This window comes from Canis lupus, chromosome 23 (assembly GCF_011100685.1).
Source record: "Canis lupus familiaris isolate Mischka breed German Shepherd chromosome 23, alternate assembly UU_Cfam_GSD_1.0, whole genome shotgun sequence".
NCBI lineage: Eukaryota > Metazoa > Chordata > Mammalia > Carnivora > Canidae > Canis > Canis lupus.
The window spans coordinates 52,226,285-52,244,101 of NC_049244.1; the positions used below are offsets into that span (position 1 = coordinate 52,226,285).

The following is a 17,817-nucleotide window of genomic DNA, read 5'->3' on the forward strand; positions in this document are numbered from 1 at the left end:
ATAAACTTTGCCATTATGTTAAAAAAAACCTCATGTAGATTTTTGTTTTGTGAAAGAGATGATACAGAATTAATTTTGATAAGAATCTCTTAACGGCAAACTGCAGCATAGTAATTCTTTAAAAGTGAATAATATACTTACTTCATGACAAAAAAAAACCTGTAAAATATTTTATTTAGGACTTACCTTGTTTTCCATAATTACTATGTGTGTGCACATTTTATATGGATTATATATATACATTACCTATTATAATATATTTAGTCTTTTATTTCTTAAAGACTTGGTCAGTGAAACGATACTTTAATACTATTTTGGTTGGTTACCTTCATTATGATTTCTGAGTATTTTGTAACTAAATACCCACTGGATTTTGGCTTGCTCTATGAAATGGCTTTATATTTCTTTTGTTATTTTTCTACTCTCCATCTAAAAGAGTCACTTTCTTTTTGAATGTCTTTTATTTATTTAATGTTTTTAAAATGTTACTTTTATAAGTAAGTCTATAATAGATTTCAGATATAATAAGGAATGGTAAGAAAAATCATTTACTGGGAGAAATAAGTAATTTTAAAAAAACTTAAGCTGGTATTTTACAAGTATACATGCAAAATATTGAGAATGAGGGAGAATGCATTCATCAGAAGGAACAGAGTTTTTTAAAAAAATAAATACTATTGTTAATTGTGACTCCTTAACCTGATTCCCTTAGACCATTTTAAAACCTGAATGATCACTTTACTGATCATATTGTTCCCATATTAAAAACAAAACAAAAAAAAAGAGATCTCGTCCTAGTAAGACTAGTTCTTAAAAATCTTAGTGTATTTGTTTGGAAATTTCCTAAGGGGATATAAGCTTTATCATAGCAACAGTTTCTGTATTTAGAACAGTCTTCCTTTGGCAAAATAATAAAATGTTTGCCACAAAGTTAAATTAGTATCCTTCTTTCTAAAATTTTTCTCACCTGCCATGTTCTGATTGATGTATGGCACCTTTCCCCTGGAAAAAGACCTAATATCGAGACTGACAGGTGCCACAAGGTTTATTTTAGGACAACCTCAGCCTTGTCCCAGTGAGTTTCAAAATGTCTGCCTCATCCATGGGAGCCACTGCATTTCCTGCTTTAGAGCCGCGTGTAATGCCAACATTACTATCTGTGCTGCCTCAACTACAAATTGGATGAACAGCCCGTGACACTTTTTCAATATTATTACATTAAACCAAGTGGATTTTGATTGATAACCTAATATTCAACTAATGCAAAACATCAATCATGGCAAGTATATTAATTATTTAATATTGCAGTCTAATTCAGAAATCGATGTGCTGCATGAGGGGAAGGGAAACTCATGGTTCCCAGAAGATTTAAGACAGGGAATGATTAAAAAAAGACCTGCTGTACTCCTGTGTGTTAGTTCGATACAAATCTTTATTCATTTGCCAATAATTTCTTCCCATTTTCCACTTCAAGACCATTTTATCAGTTTTGAGACCTATAATTGAATTAAGTCTGCTTTCAGCACAGGGCAAAAGGAGTTGCACAAATATTGATGAAGTCATGACAGGGACAACCCAAGAGACAGACCACTAAAGAGGACAGGCTTTATACCATTTGTTGCAAGATCCTTCTGTCAATGTCTTGGATCTTGCCACTCTATTTAAAAAAATTCATTAAGGCTTTTGGAACCACTTTAAGACTTTTGTATTTTAATGTCTGTTGTAATAATAGATTTTTATAGCACAGTATGGTGTATAGTGTTTACATTGTTCCTTCTTCATGTACATTATCTTGCTTCTTTTTTCATATCATTGACGGACAATCTTAGCTCAGAGTAGTTGGGTTATTACCAAGCTCATGCAACTGTTTTGTGTAGTGCAGCTTAAATTTGAGTTTAGGCATTGTGCTTCTAGAACCAGGGTTATGTATCATGCTGTCTTACGCAGTGTTTATGTACTCCTGATGCTGTAGTTGGGTTGTTTGGAGATGGCCCTTCTTCCTTGTCTTTCTGTCCAAAGTAAAACTAAAAAAAACTGATGTCCATGGAAAACTTGTTGAAACTTTGTCGTCTCCGTCTATGATACGTATTACATTTTGGGAATATGCAAACCTTCTGGATATAAATGAACATTTCTTGATCTATTGTATCTTTTACTAAAATATAATACCCTTTTTCATATATATCTCTCAAAAATATATATATATTTTTTTTTTTCTTTGGATGGAGGAGTGGCTTAAATATATTTTGTCATTTACCCACCCGGTTTTCTTTTGGTTCAAGTTTGCCTGGTTATATCTTTCACTATACCCTTTTTGGAAACTTTTCTGAATTCTTTTGTTTTATGTATCTCTTTATAAATGACACATTGCTGGATTTTGTTTCTTACCCAACCTAAGAATCTTCTGGCATTTTGATTCTGCATCACTGTGGTGAAATTTCTTTTTAGTTACTAATTACTTAGATTATAATAATTCCATTCTAAGTCCATCTGTATTGGCTTTATCTGATCCTGAATTTATTTCTCTTCTTATTGCATTACATTCCTCAGAACTTCTGTCAAATAATGTCTTTGGCCTGTGAATTTCCTGAGACCTTGTATGCTGAGAATTTATTTTTCCTTCAATTTAAATAATAGTTTACTAACTATATATAAAAATTCTAGGTTCAGAGTCCTTTTCCTTTAATACAATATCTTTAAAGTTATCTTATACCTTAACATTACTATTGAGAAGTTTGATGTCAGTGCTACTCCTCCCGTATGCAGGGGTATGCTTTTCTTTATGGAAGCTTTTAGCCTTTGCTCATGGTCTACAGCAGTCTTAGTTATCCTTATATTATGTGTTGTTGTGGATTTTCATTTAACTATCCTGTTCACTGCTCTGCATACCCTTTCAGTCTAAGATTTGAATAATTCTGTATCTGGGATTTTTTGTCATTATTTCTTCAGATATTTTTTCTCTTCTGTTTTGTCTTTGCTTTCCTTCTAGGGTTCCCATTATATAGATGTTCACAGTTCTGTTCCTCTTCTTAACTTTATCCCGTGTTTGTTCTGTCTTTTCATCCTTATACTATGCCTTCTGGGAGAGTTCCACCCAGTGTTCCAGCTCACCAATTTATTCTCAGTCTGTAGCTATTGTGCGTTCAGTTCATCCTCTGAGTTTTTTATTTCAAACTACTGTATTTTTAATACCGGCTATCTCGTATTGATTCCCCTTCATAGCTGGTTTTTTTGTATTAAATTTATAGAAATCTTTTATCTTTAAAGATGTTATTATGCTTATAGTATATTCTTGCTCAGTATATTCTTTTTGCTCTGGATGAAGTTGCTCCATTTGTTGTTTTGTTATTCCTGTGCTTATTCACCTCAGAGGTCTTAAAATTTTCCTGTGGACTTCTCTTTTATTTCTTTGCAACATTCGGCTGCCTTGGCTAGTAGCTTTAAGGAGAGGCATAAAAGTCTAGGATCTGGCTTACGCTTCTCTGGGATAATTTAAAAACTAGAGTGCAAAGCCTCTAGTGTTGTGCTCTGGCCTGAATCAACCACATTTTCCACTGTGTCCTCATACTCCTTCAAAACCATAAAACAAAGCGAAACAAAACAACCACGCACCACACGCGTACGAACGACTCCTAATACCACTCTCCCAAACTATCACTTGCCTTTGGAGTTTCCTTGCTCTTCGTGTGCTGTGGAGATAGAGTGGGGCTGTGTAGGACCACCCAGAGACCTGAATTGGTTGCTCCTGATTCTCCATCCAACCTTGTCTTCATGTTTAGGTGTCAGACCCTTACTAGTTGAATATACACTATGCAGGCACTGTGATGGATGCTGGGATATAAAAATTTTAAAGATGCAATCCACGTTCTCAAGGAATTTTCATTTTAGTGATGTCAGTGGGAAAGTAATTAGGTATTTATATAAAGTATGATAAATTATGTGAAGAGAACACATGGGAAGAGTTGATTAGTTCATTTGTGAGGACCAGAGAAGGTTTCCCTTCCTGTACGCAATGAGTCCTGAAGGATGTTTTGTTGTTGTGTTGTTGTTTTGTTTTGTTTTTGTTTATAAGTTAGATTACGAAAGACTAAAGGAGGCTGGGAGAAAGGAGCATGTCAGGTAGAGAGAGCGAGTGGTTCAGTGGTGAGGGAAGCCAGGTGAATAATTTCTTATGGCTCTTGCTGTCACAGTTTTGGCAATGTAGCTTTGGCAGGATAACAGAGGGAATGAGTAAACTGGCGTGTAGTAGGAGTTGATTTTGTAGTAGGAGTTGGAATTTGAAAAGGAAATGACATGATCAAGCTTACATTTTAGGAATATCTTGCTGTGTTATGGACATGAGGTGAGGCAGGAGCCATTGGGACCCATTAAGAGGCTTTACAGTAGCCTGGGAGAGAAAAGATGATGTCCTAAAATAAAGTAGTACCTGTGAGGATAGAAAGAAGTGGCTAACTCTAAATGATAATTAAGGATGTTGGGTAGCCAAGACTCTGTGATTGATGACATTTGTTTATGTTTGGTAGTAGAAGAAAGGGTATGCATCAAGGATGATGCCTAGTTTTCTTTCATGCATACCATTCAAAATGCCTATTTCCTAAATATCATTTAAAGAATCATTTGGAAATATAGCAAAGCAATAGTCTAATCAGCCTTTTTTGTTTTAAGAACAGATTGTTATCCTTAATTCCAAAATACAAATAGCTCAAGAAACTGGGAGATTTTCCCTAAGTTTGTGACAAACTAATTGACAGTAAAACTGACCTTGAAATGAAGTTACACATAGTCTTTGTTTATCCTATTTTGTATGGACATTCATGTTGCTTTCAGAATTATTGATGTGTATAATGATGAGATGCTGCTTCAAACCTTGTTGCCAGTGTTACATGACATACAGTATACTATACGTCTTATTACCTTTCTAGAATCTAAAATGCTCTGATGAAGCATGTCTGATTCCATGGTTTCAGATAGTAAATTATGATCTTGTACTTTGGGCATTTTTGTTCTTTTATATTGCAGTATTATTTTCTAATAAGAACCATTATGTGACATGTAGTGATGGGGGAAAAATGAAGTAGATTTGTATTATATAGTTCAACCTTTGAGGTAGAATGCCAAATGAAGGGACAAGATAGTATAGGATGCTTCTGTTTGGGTTTAAGAAAAAAATAGAGGAGGAGAAAGACACATACACACACAAACATACAGAATATCTTTAGAAGGACAAACAAAGAGCTAGTACCTGGTTGAGAACTGGGAGTCCGTGATGGTTGAGAACTGAGTAAGACTCAGTTTTACGGCAGGTGCACACACACATTGATTGCACTGTCAGATATTTCATTATGTGCATTATTTTTTTTGTTTACATTTTAAATTACACGGTGACTGTATGAGAACGCCCTTGTGAAAATGTAAAGATTTATTTGACTCCCAGTTCCAGCATTTGTAATAATAAAGTAAAAATTATTTATGTACCTGTTAACCTTGTCTCATTTCTTCTTACAGTTTATTCCTGTCAATTGTCATTAGGACTACATCCAGAGAATGAGTTTCAGAAATCCTTAAATTTTTAATTGTTGAATATATAGTATCACTAAGATTGTCAGAGGTAGAAAGTAGGGAAGAGAATGGTTAAAGATGAGTGCTAATCAGTAGATGTTGGAATTTATTCCCAGTGTGCCAATTGGGCAGTGAGAGCAAAAGTTGGAAGCCATGAATATAGTTTTCAGGCAGCAGATCTGAAGGGAAAACGATCGGGAAATTTGGAAAGATTGTATGGCAGGACAAAGGAAACAGAGAGAAGTATATTTTTGGCAGGGAGAATTGGAGACAGAAATAGAAGAGAAGTAAACTTGGGGCCCCTTTAGAGAAAGAAAGAGGTGTGAGAGAAAGATTAAACATCATGAATGCAATGCTGTTATTGGATGCTTCATAATTATTATCTGCAATGTAGTAGAAGTATATTTTCATGTTAAAAATACAAGGGGTGGTATTTATGATGGGATTAAAATACTACTTGGTCTGAGTGAGGAAATTCTAAGTCCATTTGTCACTACTAAATTAGTATAAACTAAAATCAGGGGGAAAAAACAACTAATTGCCGCATTTCACCAAATGTATGTTTAAATTATCTTTGTTACTGACACATTCATGTGTGTTTTTTGTTCCATCAGTGATCTTTTTTATAGTGAAAAACAAGAAGTTAAATACTTAAAATATATCATGATATTTGATGTTTGTGTCTTCTTTGGCGATGCTTTGTTCTTTAGTATTATAATTGTCTTAGGTCCTGATTTGTAGTGTGCACTAAATAAAATTAATGTCAAGCAAAAAATTCTTAAGATGTAGTTATTTAGATATGTAGCCACTGGGGCACCTGGGTGGCTCAGTGGTTGAGCGTCTGGCTTTGGCTCAAGGCATGAATCCGGGGTCCTGGGATCGAGTCCCACATCAGGCTCCCCAAAGGCAGCCTGTTCTCCCTCTGCCTATGTCTCTGCCTCTCTTTCTATGTCTCTCATGAAAAAAAAAAATGTAGTCACAAATATATTCTTTATGTGTATATTTTTTATATAGAAATGCAATCGTTGGGCAAACCCAGTGGCTTAGAGGTTTGGCGCCGCCTTCAGCCCAGGGCATGATCCTGGGGACCCGGGATCAAGTCCCACGTTGGGCTCCCTGCGTGGAGCCCGCTTCTCCCTCTGCCTGTGTCTCTGCCTGTCTCTCTCCCTCTGTGTGTGTGTCTCTTATGAATAAATAAATAAAATCTTTAAAAAAATGCAATTGTTGGTGGATGGATTTTTAATAAAGCAAATATAGTAAAATGTCCATAGTAGAATCTAGATGATAGTATGAATATTTTTATAGTAAATTTTGGAGAAAACATAAATTCTAATGAAAAAGCTAATGTAAAATAAATAGATTGTGAATAGTAAAATAATAGTACTCAACTTCCTTTTGTTCTCTGCTGACTTAGAAAAATCTGAAACATTTTATTAGTGGAATCCCAATTTTAGTGGTAATATTATTAGATGTAAATGAATTATCTGTTTCCTTTTGATGAAAAATGTTCTGTCCTTAAAAACCATGTTATTGTGAACATTAGTGATGATATCTGAAAAAATTATAAGAATTTATAAAACATATTTGAGGTAAATGTAAATTATAGCAGGCAAGTGTTTAGCAACTATTTAGAACTTTTATTCTTCTATTTTAGGGAATCTGGAAACATCAAAGCTGGATTAGAACATCTGGTAAGTTCTAATTTTCTCTTGAACATTTGCATCATCTTTGATATCTGCATTCTAAATGAACACTTTTGAATGAGCTTTGAATACCTTGTATTGAGAAAGTCAACTATTTCCCAAAGGGTCAGCTTACTGTTATTATGTGAAGGCACTTACATTTTCATTTATCTTATCATTTCAAGGGAATTTAAAATTTTTTTAAAATTACTTTTTTTTTTTTTTTGATGTAGAGATGAAATAAAATGGATGACAATCCTTGGATTGATGATTGCTTTAATTATAAACAAAAATGTTTGGTGTAGAATTTTTGGCATATCTTGATCTGACAAAAACAAGCTTGTGTTTTAAGAAAAACACAATCAAATATTGCATGCATAAATATGGTATGTTTTAGCAATTTAACGGCTTTGAAAGAAGGGCACAGCTTTGTTTTTCCTGATGTCTTAGCTTTATGAATAATGCATTGGTTTAAACTACATTCAGTTTTAGAATATAAAATAATTGAGATGCAAAATTTTTGGTTTAAGTAAACATTTTTAAAGTACAAATGAAATTCAAACTGACTTAACATTAAAATCTGTCCATTGATCAAAAAATTAGAAAAACTGTTCTGTTATACCAGGTCCAAAATTCATTTAGCTTCCTGCATTGAGTGTTCATTACAACATTAAGTAGTTCATTTAAACAAAGCATTATAAAGTCATGCTCTGGTTTCTGGTCAAATCCAAATGTTGAATAATTAATGATAGAGATTCTTTTGTAAATACAATCTAAGTACTTTTTTAATGCAAGACTTCATTCGTATATCATATTGTAGCTTTGTTAACTATTAATGTGCTTTTGTTTGCTTCCACAAAAGCAAACATTAGCAAGAAACAGCTTCACTTTGACTTATAGTAGTTTTAGAGTTGGAAGGGATTTTTGACTTTCCCTGTGATAGCTAAAGGAAACCCAGATTTTTAAAAAATGACCCTAAAAAGTATTAATTAATTATTAAAAAGCAATATGTAACAACCTAGTTAGAATATTTGAATATGTATTTGTCCTGATTAGAAGTAAATAAATAACATTGTTATTTCATTATTAGAAATTATTTCCTGAATCTGTTTGTCACTTCTTAGTGGTATATATATTTAGGACATATGGATATTAGAATAAAAATATTGCTCTAAAACATCAAATTCCAGTATCATTTGGGGACTTATAATAAGGAAGAACAGCTACCATTGTGCCAAAATTAGCTGTCGTTTATACTTATTTTTTTATACTTATTTTATAAATTATTTATTAAAAAAGACTTCACTTTCACCTCCTTCATATTTCTCAGTAAGTAATAATTTTTAGTTTAAATTTCATATTTTTAATATTTATACTAGTATGAACTCCTATTTCATGCATTTATATTCTACTTATAATCTTATTCAGCACTGGTTTTCTTACTGCCTTGGGCTGCCAGGAAGGCTCCCCAAAGCAGGTGGCGCTCCAGACTGTCACTGCCCACTTTAGTCAGAGTAGTTGTACTTTTAGTTATTTCATAAACTTTTAAATTTCTAAAAGATGATTCTATTTGAAGAAAAATTTCCAACTAAAAACATTTATTAAACCTTTGATAAATCATAGCTACTTATTAAAGTCAGGAGTAATTGTTACTTATTCTTTTCTATTCTTGGACCCTAAATTATATTTCATTTTTATCTGGGTCATACACATCAAATATATTTCAAAGATAATGCATTTTAGGGATGAAGAAGCCAGGATGAGTACAACACGTAGGAAGAACTAGATGAGTTTAATGCATTTTATCTAGGTTGTTCAAAAGACTCTATAGGTTGACATTGTGAAATTGATCTACTGACTGAACTTTTAGCAATAATATGAGTACATAAATATATAACATAATATCCTCTGTATACACATGTACATATCATACTGCCTTGTGCACTACTGTCCAGTAAAGTCAGTGATGTTCTTCACAAGTGCCTAGAGGGAAGTGAACTCAAGAATTTATTGTTTGAGCATTAATGAAACCTATCTGTCTAGCAGCTGTGGGCTCCTTAGGTTTTTGTCTCTCCAGTTTCCAGCTGAGCAGATACTTCGAGCTCTTGCCTTCTAGCACATGTAGCCCTTCTTTGAATTGGCTGTGTAGCTAAAGACAATTAGAGTTATAGCTTCTAATAGATTGATCTTTAAAAATTTATGGTGTAAAATTAAGAACATCCCACACATGTGGAATTAATTTCTTCTTTGTGTATCCTTCAGTTTGTTTTTTCAAATTTACTTAAAGTGTCATAAAGAAGTGACATTGTTCTAAGAGCTGGTAAAAGCAAGTATACATTTAAATGAGCTAAGAAAGAGGTGTCTGGCTGGCTCAGTCAATGGAGCCTGTGACTCTTGATCTCAGGGTTATAGGTTCAGGCCCCATTTTGAGTGTAGAGATTGCTTAAAATGAAAATCTTTTAAAAATAAAAGAAAATAAGCTAAGAAAAATGATATGCAGCATATTATACTTGCCACAAGGACACATTGACAGTTGCATTACCTTTGTGTTCTGTTCATGGACTGTTCTTGGTATATAGGTTATCTGTAGCCCTAGAAAGGAGAAGGCAGGTGTGCATAGCAAAAGAGTGGGATAAGTGGACTGTATTTCCCCTGAACCTCTTCAGGGGCTGATCTCATTTATTTGTCACAATCTCTCAAACTCTTGATTCAGCCTTTTTTTCTATCATTTCTTTTTTTCTAGGTTGCTACCTTTTCCTGGGAACTGCCCAGCATGTCATTCTTAACTTAAATTTTTTTACTATACTGCTCAATACTAATACTGTTTTATTTTTCTTTTCACAAACTTGTCTACTAGTCATAAAGTCTGTGTCTGTTCAGAGTTCTAAATAGGGTCTTTGAAGGTTGGTGCAGTATCATCCATGGGTGATTCTTGCCTGATGATCGTAAATGGAGATTTTCCAACTCTACCCCTCCCTCCTGGACTTAGTAGCCAGCAGTCTATTTTAAGGAAGAGCCCACCTTATTTATATTTTTAAATCTGTTTATTGTGAGCAAGTACTCATGAATCCATTACTTTCCTTATTTATTTTGATGCTCAAATTGTGCCCGATTTATCCAAGGAGTATCCTTTCAAGATGACTTTTGGCTTGTTTCTTCATACCCCATCTTTTTTTTTAAAGCACCTCATTCTCTGATACGACAAATGTTCCAGGCTCATTTGAAACCTTCCCTGCCCCGCTTGTGAAATCAGCTAGTTCGTCAAGTTATGCCATTTCATTTTAGAGAAAAATGGTATTTATGAATCAAGCTCTGGACTTGTGATAAATAAGTGAGTGGATAGGTAGGTAGGTAGATTCTTAGGTATTTTTAAGAAATTATGAGTCATACTAACACCTCCAATTTTAATCTAAACCAGAGTTCTTACTTGCTGTTCCTCATTTCACATTTGTATTTCCCTTCATTCAAAATGAGAACTGTGACTCCTTTTTTTTATTTATTTTTTATTTTTTTCAGAACTGTGACTCCTAACAACACCAGTACGTTTACCATTTACCCATTAATTATATAATACATGAGAAATAGTTTCACAGTTGCTACTACCATACCTTAGGAAAAATAAAACTTAATAAAAAGATTTCAAGATTTATTTCAAGAGTTCATTAATTTCAGGTTTATTTAAGAGTTCTCTTCCCCCTTGAGTGTACTTAGGTAATTCATTTGTAATATGTTTGCTTGCATGCATTTGTTTGTTTGAATCCAATTTTAGTTGCTTTTGTTGTCCCCATTCTTATAATGATTTAATTGTATGTCTGGATATCTGTATGTTAACATACTCCCAAAGTCAAAATATTATATATAATACATCTCTCAGAAATGTGTCATTCCCTTCCTTTCTAGCTTGTTCTCCTCTGTCCTTTGCAGGTAACCAATTTTATTAACTTCTGATTTATGCTTCCTCTGCATCTTATTGTAAAATTAAGCATATATGCATAAATATGTATATGTGTATATTATTACTATTTCCTCTATAAGATATAGCATATTATAAATATTTTTTGTACTTTACTTTTTTCTGTCTGGGAAATTACTCCCTAATTACTGTGTCATTATATTTATTGTGCTTCTTTCTTTCTTTGCCTGTGTCTTCTTTATTTAGGGTCTGAGATTTTAGCTGCTCGCATGCCTGCTACACTTTAATAGATGCTGGCAGAAGACCTAAGATTTCTGGTCAGAGACAAAGCTCTTTATTACTGACAGCACCAAAGGTAGCACTACGTGGTTATATGGGTTCCCTGTGACCCGCAGGTTCCAGGGGGTGATGCTGCATACTCAGTGGGTTTGTGTCACAGCTGTGGGACTCAGTTCTTTAAAGAGCTGACAGGGAATTGGCCCAAACTTTGCCCAAGAGAAGGATACTGTCTTTAGTATTCTAATTTGGTAACAAAACTGCCTTTTGGTCCAGGGCGCAATTCTTTATCCTCCCTCCAAGACTGTTTATATGTTTAAAAAGATAGTTCTGAAGAAAGGCTATTGGCTGATATAAGATATGCAGAACCTATGGAGAATTGTCTCCAAAGAGCTACTACTATTATTATTATTGTTATGAAGTTTGTGTTTTTGTTCTGGTGATTACCTAATTCATAATATTTTTTCTTCCTAATTGCTACTTCACTTGTTCAGTGTCATTCCTCAGTTCCACGTGTTAACCTTCGTTATAGCCAGTGCTTCTATTGTACTTCGCTTTCCTCTTTTTTCCTCCCATTTCTTCTGATGTTCTTGTACTCTGTTGGGACATATGATGTTTACATACTAGTCTTCTATCCATGCTGTCACCATTTTTTTTGGAATCACCTTTAAAATTAACTACATTGGGACCCTGGGGTGGCTCAGTGGTTGAGCGTCTGGCTCCGGCCCAGGTCATTACCCCGGAGTCCTGGGATTGAGTCCTGCATCAGGCTTTTGCAGGGAGCCTGTTTCCCCTCTGCCTGGGTCTCTGCCCCCCTCTCTCTCTCTGCATCTCTCATAAATAAAAAAATAAAATCTTAAAAAAAATAAAATTAACTGTATTAAATATTTGCCATCACCTTGTTTGCTGATATTTCCTCACTGTCTCCTGTTTGTATAAAACTCATCCACTAGTATATTCCTCAGGACCACCTGCCATGTATGGTATTCCCTGAGATCTTGCACATTCCAAGTTGATTTTTTTTTTTATTTATTTATGATAGCCACACACACACAGAGAGAGAGAGGCAGAGACACAGGCAGAGGGAGAAGCAGGCTCCATGCACCGGGAGTCTGACGCGGGACTCGATCCCAGGTCTCCAGGATCGCGCCCCGGGCCAAAGGCAGGCACCAAACCGCTGCGCCACCCAGGGATTCCCCCCAAGTTGATTTTTCTATAGTTTTGCTACTTGAAACAACTTGGCTGGACATAAAATCCTTGGCTTACATTTTTTTTCCCCTTGACTTGCTGGAAAATGTTATTCTGATCTTGATATTTGTGGCATTAGCCTTATTTTCTTACCCTTATGTATAATTAGATTTTTTTTTTGCCTTGAGACATTGCCATTTTTTAATTCTTATTTTACTTGGATGATTCTCAGATTTGGTTGTTTCTGACTATTTTTTGGGGGGATTGTTCATATGTAGACTTAAGTTTTCTCATTTCTGGAAAAATGTTTTTGGATTATAGTATTAATTAATGATTCTATTCCATTGTTTTGTTTTCTTCTTCAGAGACTCCAGTTACATCCATATCTATATAATTATATATAAAATCTTTCTCTCCTCATCTTCTATTTCATTCTCTGTTTTTGACCCTTTTTACTACTTTGTTTTCAAACAACTGAGAAGTAGTTTGCCTGGTTTCATTTAGTATTTCTTATTAAGTTTTCATTCAAATTTATTCTTCCTTGGATGTTATAATTTATTCTTCATTTCTAAAATATCTAAAATATTTTTTCTTCTATATCTCTTCTTATTTTTTTGACTATCTGATTCTAGGTTTTTTGTTTTTTGTTTTTTGTCCAAATAAGCCTTGTGCTTTGGGCTGTTTGGAGGGGAGAATTTTCATCTCTTGAAATGTTTTGATTTGCATTTTCTGTTTATTACTTCTGACAGTAGCTTTATATGGGGGTGATTTTATTTCTTTCCCTCTTTCCTTCATTTCTTCTTTTATAAATTCCAGACATTTTGTAGACATAGTTCCTAGTTCAAGGGTTACCTGCTTCTGCAGTAAAGCATAAAGCAAATGAAGTTTCTTTAATGGACAATGGTGGATGTGGCAGGGATGAAGGAGTTGGCATTTCGTATTTCTGCATTTTAGTGTTGTATTTTGTTTTTCTGGAGATAATTTTTGTTTGTGCTTCTGGTTATGTATTAAACCTGTGACTACTCTCAGAGATGGGGAGGGCTCTATGAACATTCTTACCTCAAAGAGAAATTCATAATGAAAAATGTTAGAAATCAATGTTGAGCAGACCTTGAATCCTGAGTAGTCCTCCTGTGGGAATCCTACAGGAATTATCAGCAGAATTAAACATAAAACATCTCAAAGAGCTCAGTGCCCATATCCATTTAAAGACTTAGAGAAAATGAGTGAATACACTGCTTATAATGTTACGCTTTGTTAGATTTTATAATGAACTTAATTAATTAATACTTTTTATTTGATGAAGAATCATATGCAAATTAAAGACCTTTGGATAGGATGCCAGTAACACAGAATGGTTAAAGGAATGGAGGTGGGTAGTTATTATGTGGTGATGTTGCTCCTGACTTTTTTTTTTTTTAATCATGCTCTTAAGGTGTAGAAAACTAACTCTGAGTTCTCCTCTATTGTATCAAAGGGACTTGACTCCATATTTTTCTACCGTCTTATATTTTAAAATTCTTGAAAATGTAGTGAGTACTAACCCTTATTGAGCTACTAAATGGGAACTAAAACATTTACTTTTTTAGAGTATTTTTAATGTAGTCAAGTGGGATTTGGTGCATTTTAATTTTTATAATTATGAAAACATACAGGAGCTAGCGCCTTGCCATCTGATTACAGTACAGCTATTCTTTTATTAGCAAACTATAAAAATAATGCTGTCCTTTCCTCTTAGAAGAGAGATTGAGGCCAGAATATATTAGATTTGAGCTGTATGACAAATTGTCACTTTTTTAGGCCAAAATAGTTGGTGAGTTGTTTCCAACTTGAAAGAAGTACTGCTGTGCATGCCCCTTTGACAGGGAATGAAGTGAATATCCTGATCAGTATGATGTTTCTAAGGCTCCCCTTGTACACTTCTCTGAAAAGTCACATAATTGGAGGTGGGTTGGGGAGGGGAGGACATGTGATTTAGGTCAGTGCTTCACTCTCTTTAATGTGCTTATGAGTCACCGGGGGATGTTGTTTAAACTTGGGTTCTAATTCTCTGGGTCCAGGGTGGGACTTGAGATTCTTCATTTAGCAAGTTCCCAAGTGTGGCTAATGCTGCTGATCCAGCAACTTTGAGGCAAAAAGGTACATTGAAAGGTATTGACTCAAAAGACATGTGTCTTGGCTTTTAGAAGACAAGGTCTGCCTGTGATGAAGAATTGAGATGCACACCCATTGAGTATGGTTTTGTAGCCTATGAATGATTGGTTGGGTGTTCATACACCCAGACAGATGGACACTCCATAGATTTTAGGACAAAAAATTCATCATCTAACTTTGCAAGAGTAACAGAGGGACCCTTTTTCCTCCTTTATTTGATTCCAGATGTTAAGTTGTATATTTCAGAGCTGAAGCTGGATGCTAGGACTAATAATACCTTGTTCAATCTTAGATGGAAAATCAAATAAGTGATGATAAATCTTTTAGTAAAAAAAATGTTACAAGTGTTTACAACTTTAAGTGGGATTTGCTTTCTATTAATAGTTGAATAGCAAAAGAACTCTGGAGCCATACCTGTGGGTTTTTCTCCCCACAGAGGTCTCATTTATGTTTCTTATATTGTATAACATTTGAGAGTGATGACCTACTTGTCCTTGTGGTCAGGTAACACAGTCTGACCATTTTAAGTGTTGAAAAGCAAGTGTCATTAATAGCTTGTTTAGCCCATCAGTGGTTTGTAGAATATAGTTGCTGCTTGCCAGAAATGTAGGCAGCCCATTGCTAGCTATTGCATGCTCATCAAGAACTCTACTGGCTCCTCTTTGTTTTAGCCTAATTTGCATAGAACTTGCGAATAAAGACTAAAACTTTTTTAACACAAGAATAAACATAATTAATGTAGTATTGTCATGCTTTTGAGGATTCAGTTGACAATACAGTATGAACTAGAAAATACGAACAGAAGTTATAAACCTTATTCTAAAATCACTTGTCTTTCATCTGTTACATTTTAAAATCTCTGTTTTAATATTTTCCCAGTGTGTTCTGAAAAAATGTTTTTGACATTTGTCTAAATGAGCTTGAGAATATAGTTATCTCAAAATGCACTGACATTACTCACATAGTCTATATATTTATTAAACACTGATGAAAAATATTTATTGCCTCGTATAAGGACTTCAGCATAACAGATCCCTTTCCTCCCAGCATTTTAATTTATTTTTCTCACCTAAGCCAATATATATTTGAGGTTTAGGGTAAATGTGCATATTAAAACCGACACTTTCCTCAAATTGTGATCATGAGATAAAACAGCATGAAGTTTTTCTTTTTGGAAGATCAATTTCATAAATCTTTCTTTCCTTTTAACAAAGAAGTGTACCTTATGAGTGTGTGCAAATTAAAATACCTTTACCGTGGATTAAATGTTAATGTCCTATTACTGTCATGATTTCTTAGGCAGTTTACAGGTCTTAAATCTGAGGACTGGCTCACATTCCAGTCAGAAACAGTACCATTGTCAGTGATCCATTGCTCTGACATGTTTTGGTCAGTTACAAGTTTATTAAAAATTGCTCCTTCGATGAATGATTAGTAAATATTACCGAGTTGTCCAAACAGCAGGAACTTGGGCCCTTTTCCTGTGCTCCCTCCATCCCCTCTCTTCCAAAGAAAGATCCTTTTGTTGCATTTTTAAGACCTCGTGGTTCCAGGAGAAAATGGTGACCAGTTATTTAAAAAAAAAAAAAAAAAAAAAGATGACAAAGATGTCCTGCAATTTTCATGATATTTTACTTCAGTCTCAGATTTATGTTTAGTCTAGATTAAATTCATTTTCAGAGTTTTATGCAAATGTGCTTATTAAAGCTTTATAGAATGTAACTAAATATTCTCAGTTCACTAAATCATGCCCCACCCCAACTTCCCGTTACACAAGAGTCCAAAAGTCAGGTCCTCCTGAAACCACCAGAATACCTGAATATTGTATTCTTGCTGTGTTTGTTTGATTGGTTTTTATACTATAGTTTAGGACACTATAGGTTCTGCTTCATTGCAGGAAAGGCCACAAGGTATCTGGTAGTTATTTCATGGCTTTCTCAGGATCTAATATCTGTAACTGCAGAGAGAGAGCTAGCAGCTCACAGGGTTGTTGTTTTCTGTTTCTCCCATCAAAGCATTAGGAGTTAAGACGGAGAATGTCTTTGCTACAGTGGAATCTTTGGCCATGCTCATTACCATTTGCTACAGAATCCTAACATCTGTATTTAACTTTAACATACACAGCCTATTTATTTTAGGAATAGCATAGCACAAGGAGTCAGGGGAATGTGCTTTTACTGTGTGACCTCCAGCAATGCATATAACCTCTCTGTTTCACTTCTTTCATTTTCTCTCTATTAGTAGAGTGTTAAAATAGCGTGTGAAAATTCATAGAAGCATAAGACTTTCTACAAGTATATCATAATTATAGACAAAGAAAAAAATCTTAACTTGTAAATAACTTCAGATTGCTAAAAACAATGTCTTGATTCCAATGCACTCACAGTGAATGGTGAGAAAACTTTGTCCTTTATTTATATCCTGTCCCTTGTAAAAATTTTATTATATACTTTTAAAAATTATAAAATAGTACATGTTCATTGTAGTGGGTCAAAACTGATTAAAAAATGTATCTTCTCTGCCACTAATCCAGTGTTAATGATTTAATACCCATCCTTCTATACCTTTTTCTCTTCCCAGATATACAAGTGCATATATTACTTAGCTTTTGTTTATTTATAAAAATGGAATCATACTATGTATGATATTTACAACTTTCACTTTTTATTTAGTGATGATACGGTGTGCATATATACACACATGAATCTGATTTCTGCTGAAAAGCTGTCAAAATATTGGAAGTTGTTATTACCATTTTAAGCGTTCACAGAGGAAGTTTGAGGAATACATAATTTGGATTTTAAGAAGTCAGTGAAGATTTAGTTTTATTGCCACTTTTGGGTTACCTCAATTATAGTAAATGAAAGAACTGTTTTATGATGAAATTTACAGTGCTCAATAGAGGAAGAAATGGGTTACCTTATTAAAGAAAATTCTGTTTGATATTCGTAAAAAATAAAGATAATTAGATTAGAATAGGAACATGTGACATCTTTAAATATTTTTTTGGTTTATTGTAGGCTAGAATTTTTAAATTTGAAATTT

The 17,817-nt window shown here is 34.1% G+C and overlaps 1 protein-coding gene across 1 annotated transcript in view; it reads left to right on the plus strand.

Moving 5' to 3' along the window:
• LOC119865448 (arginine and serine rich coiled-coil 1) overlaps positions 1-17,817 on the plus strand; it is a 396,620-nt gene that overhangs the window by 172,887 nt on the left and 205,916 nt on the right. The window contains exon 6 of the mRNA XM_038571315.1: positions 7,214-7,250. Coding sequence (XP_038427243.1) covers positions 7,214-7,250 — 37 coding nt within the window. The remainder of the gene's footprint in view (positions 1-7,213; positions 7,251-17,817) is intronic.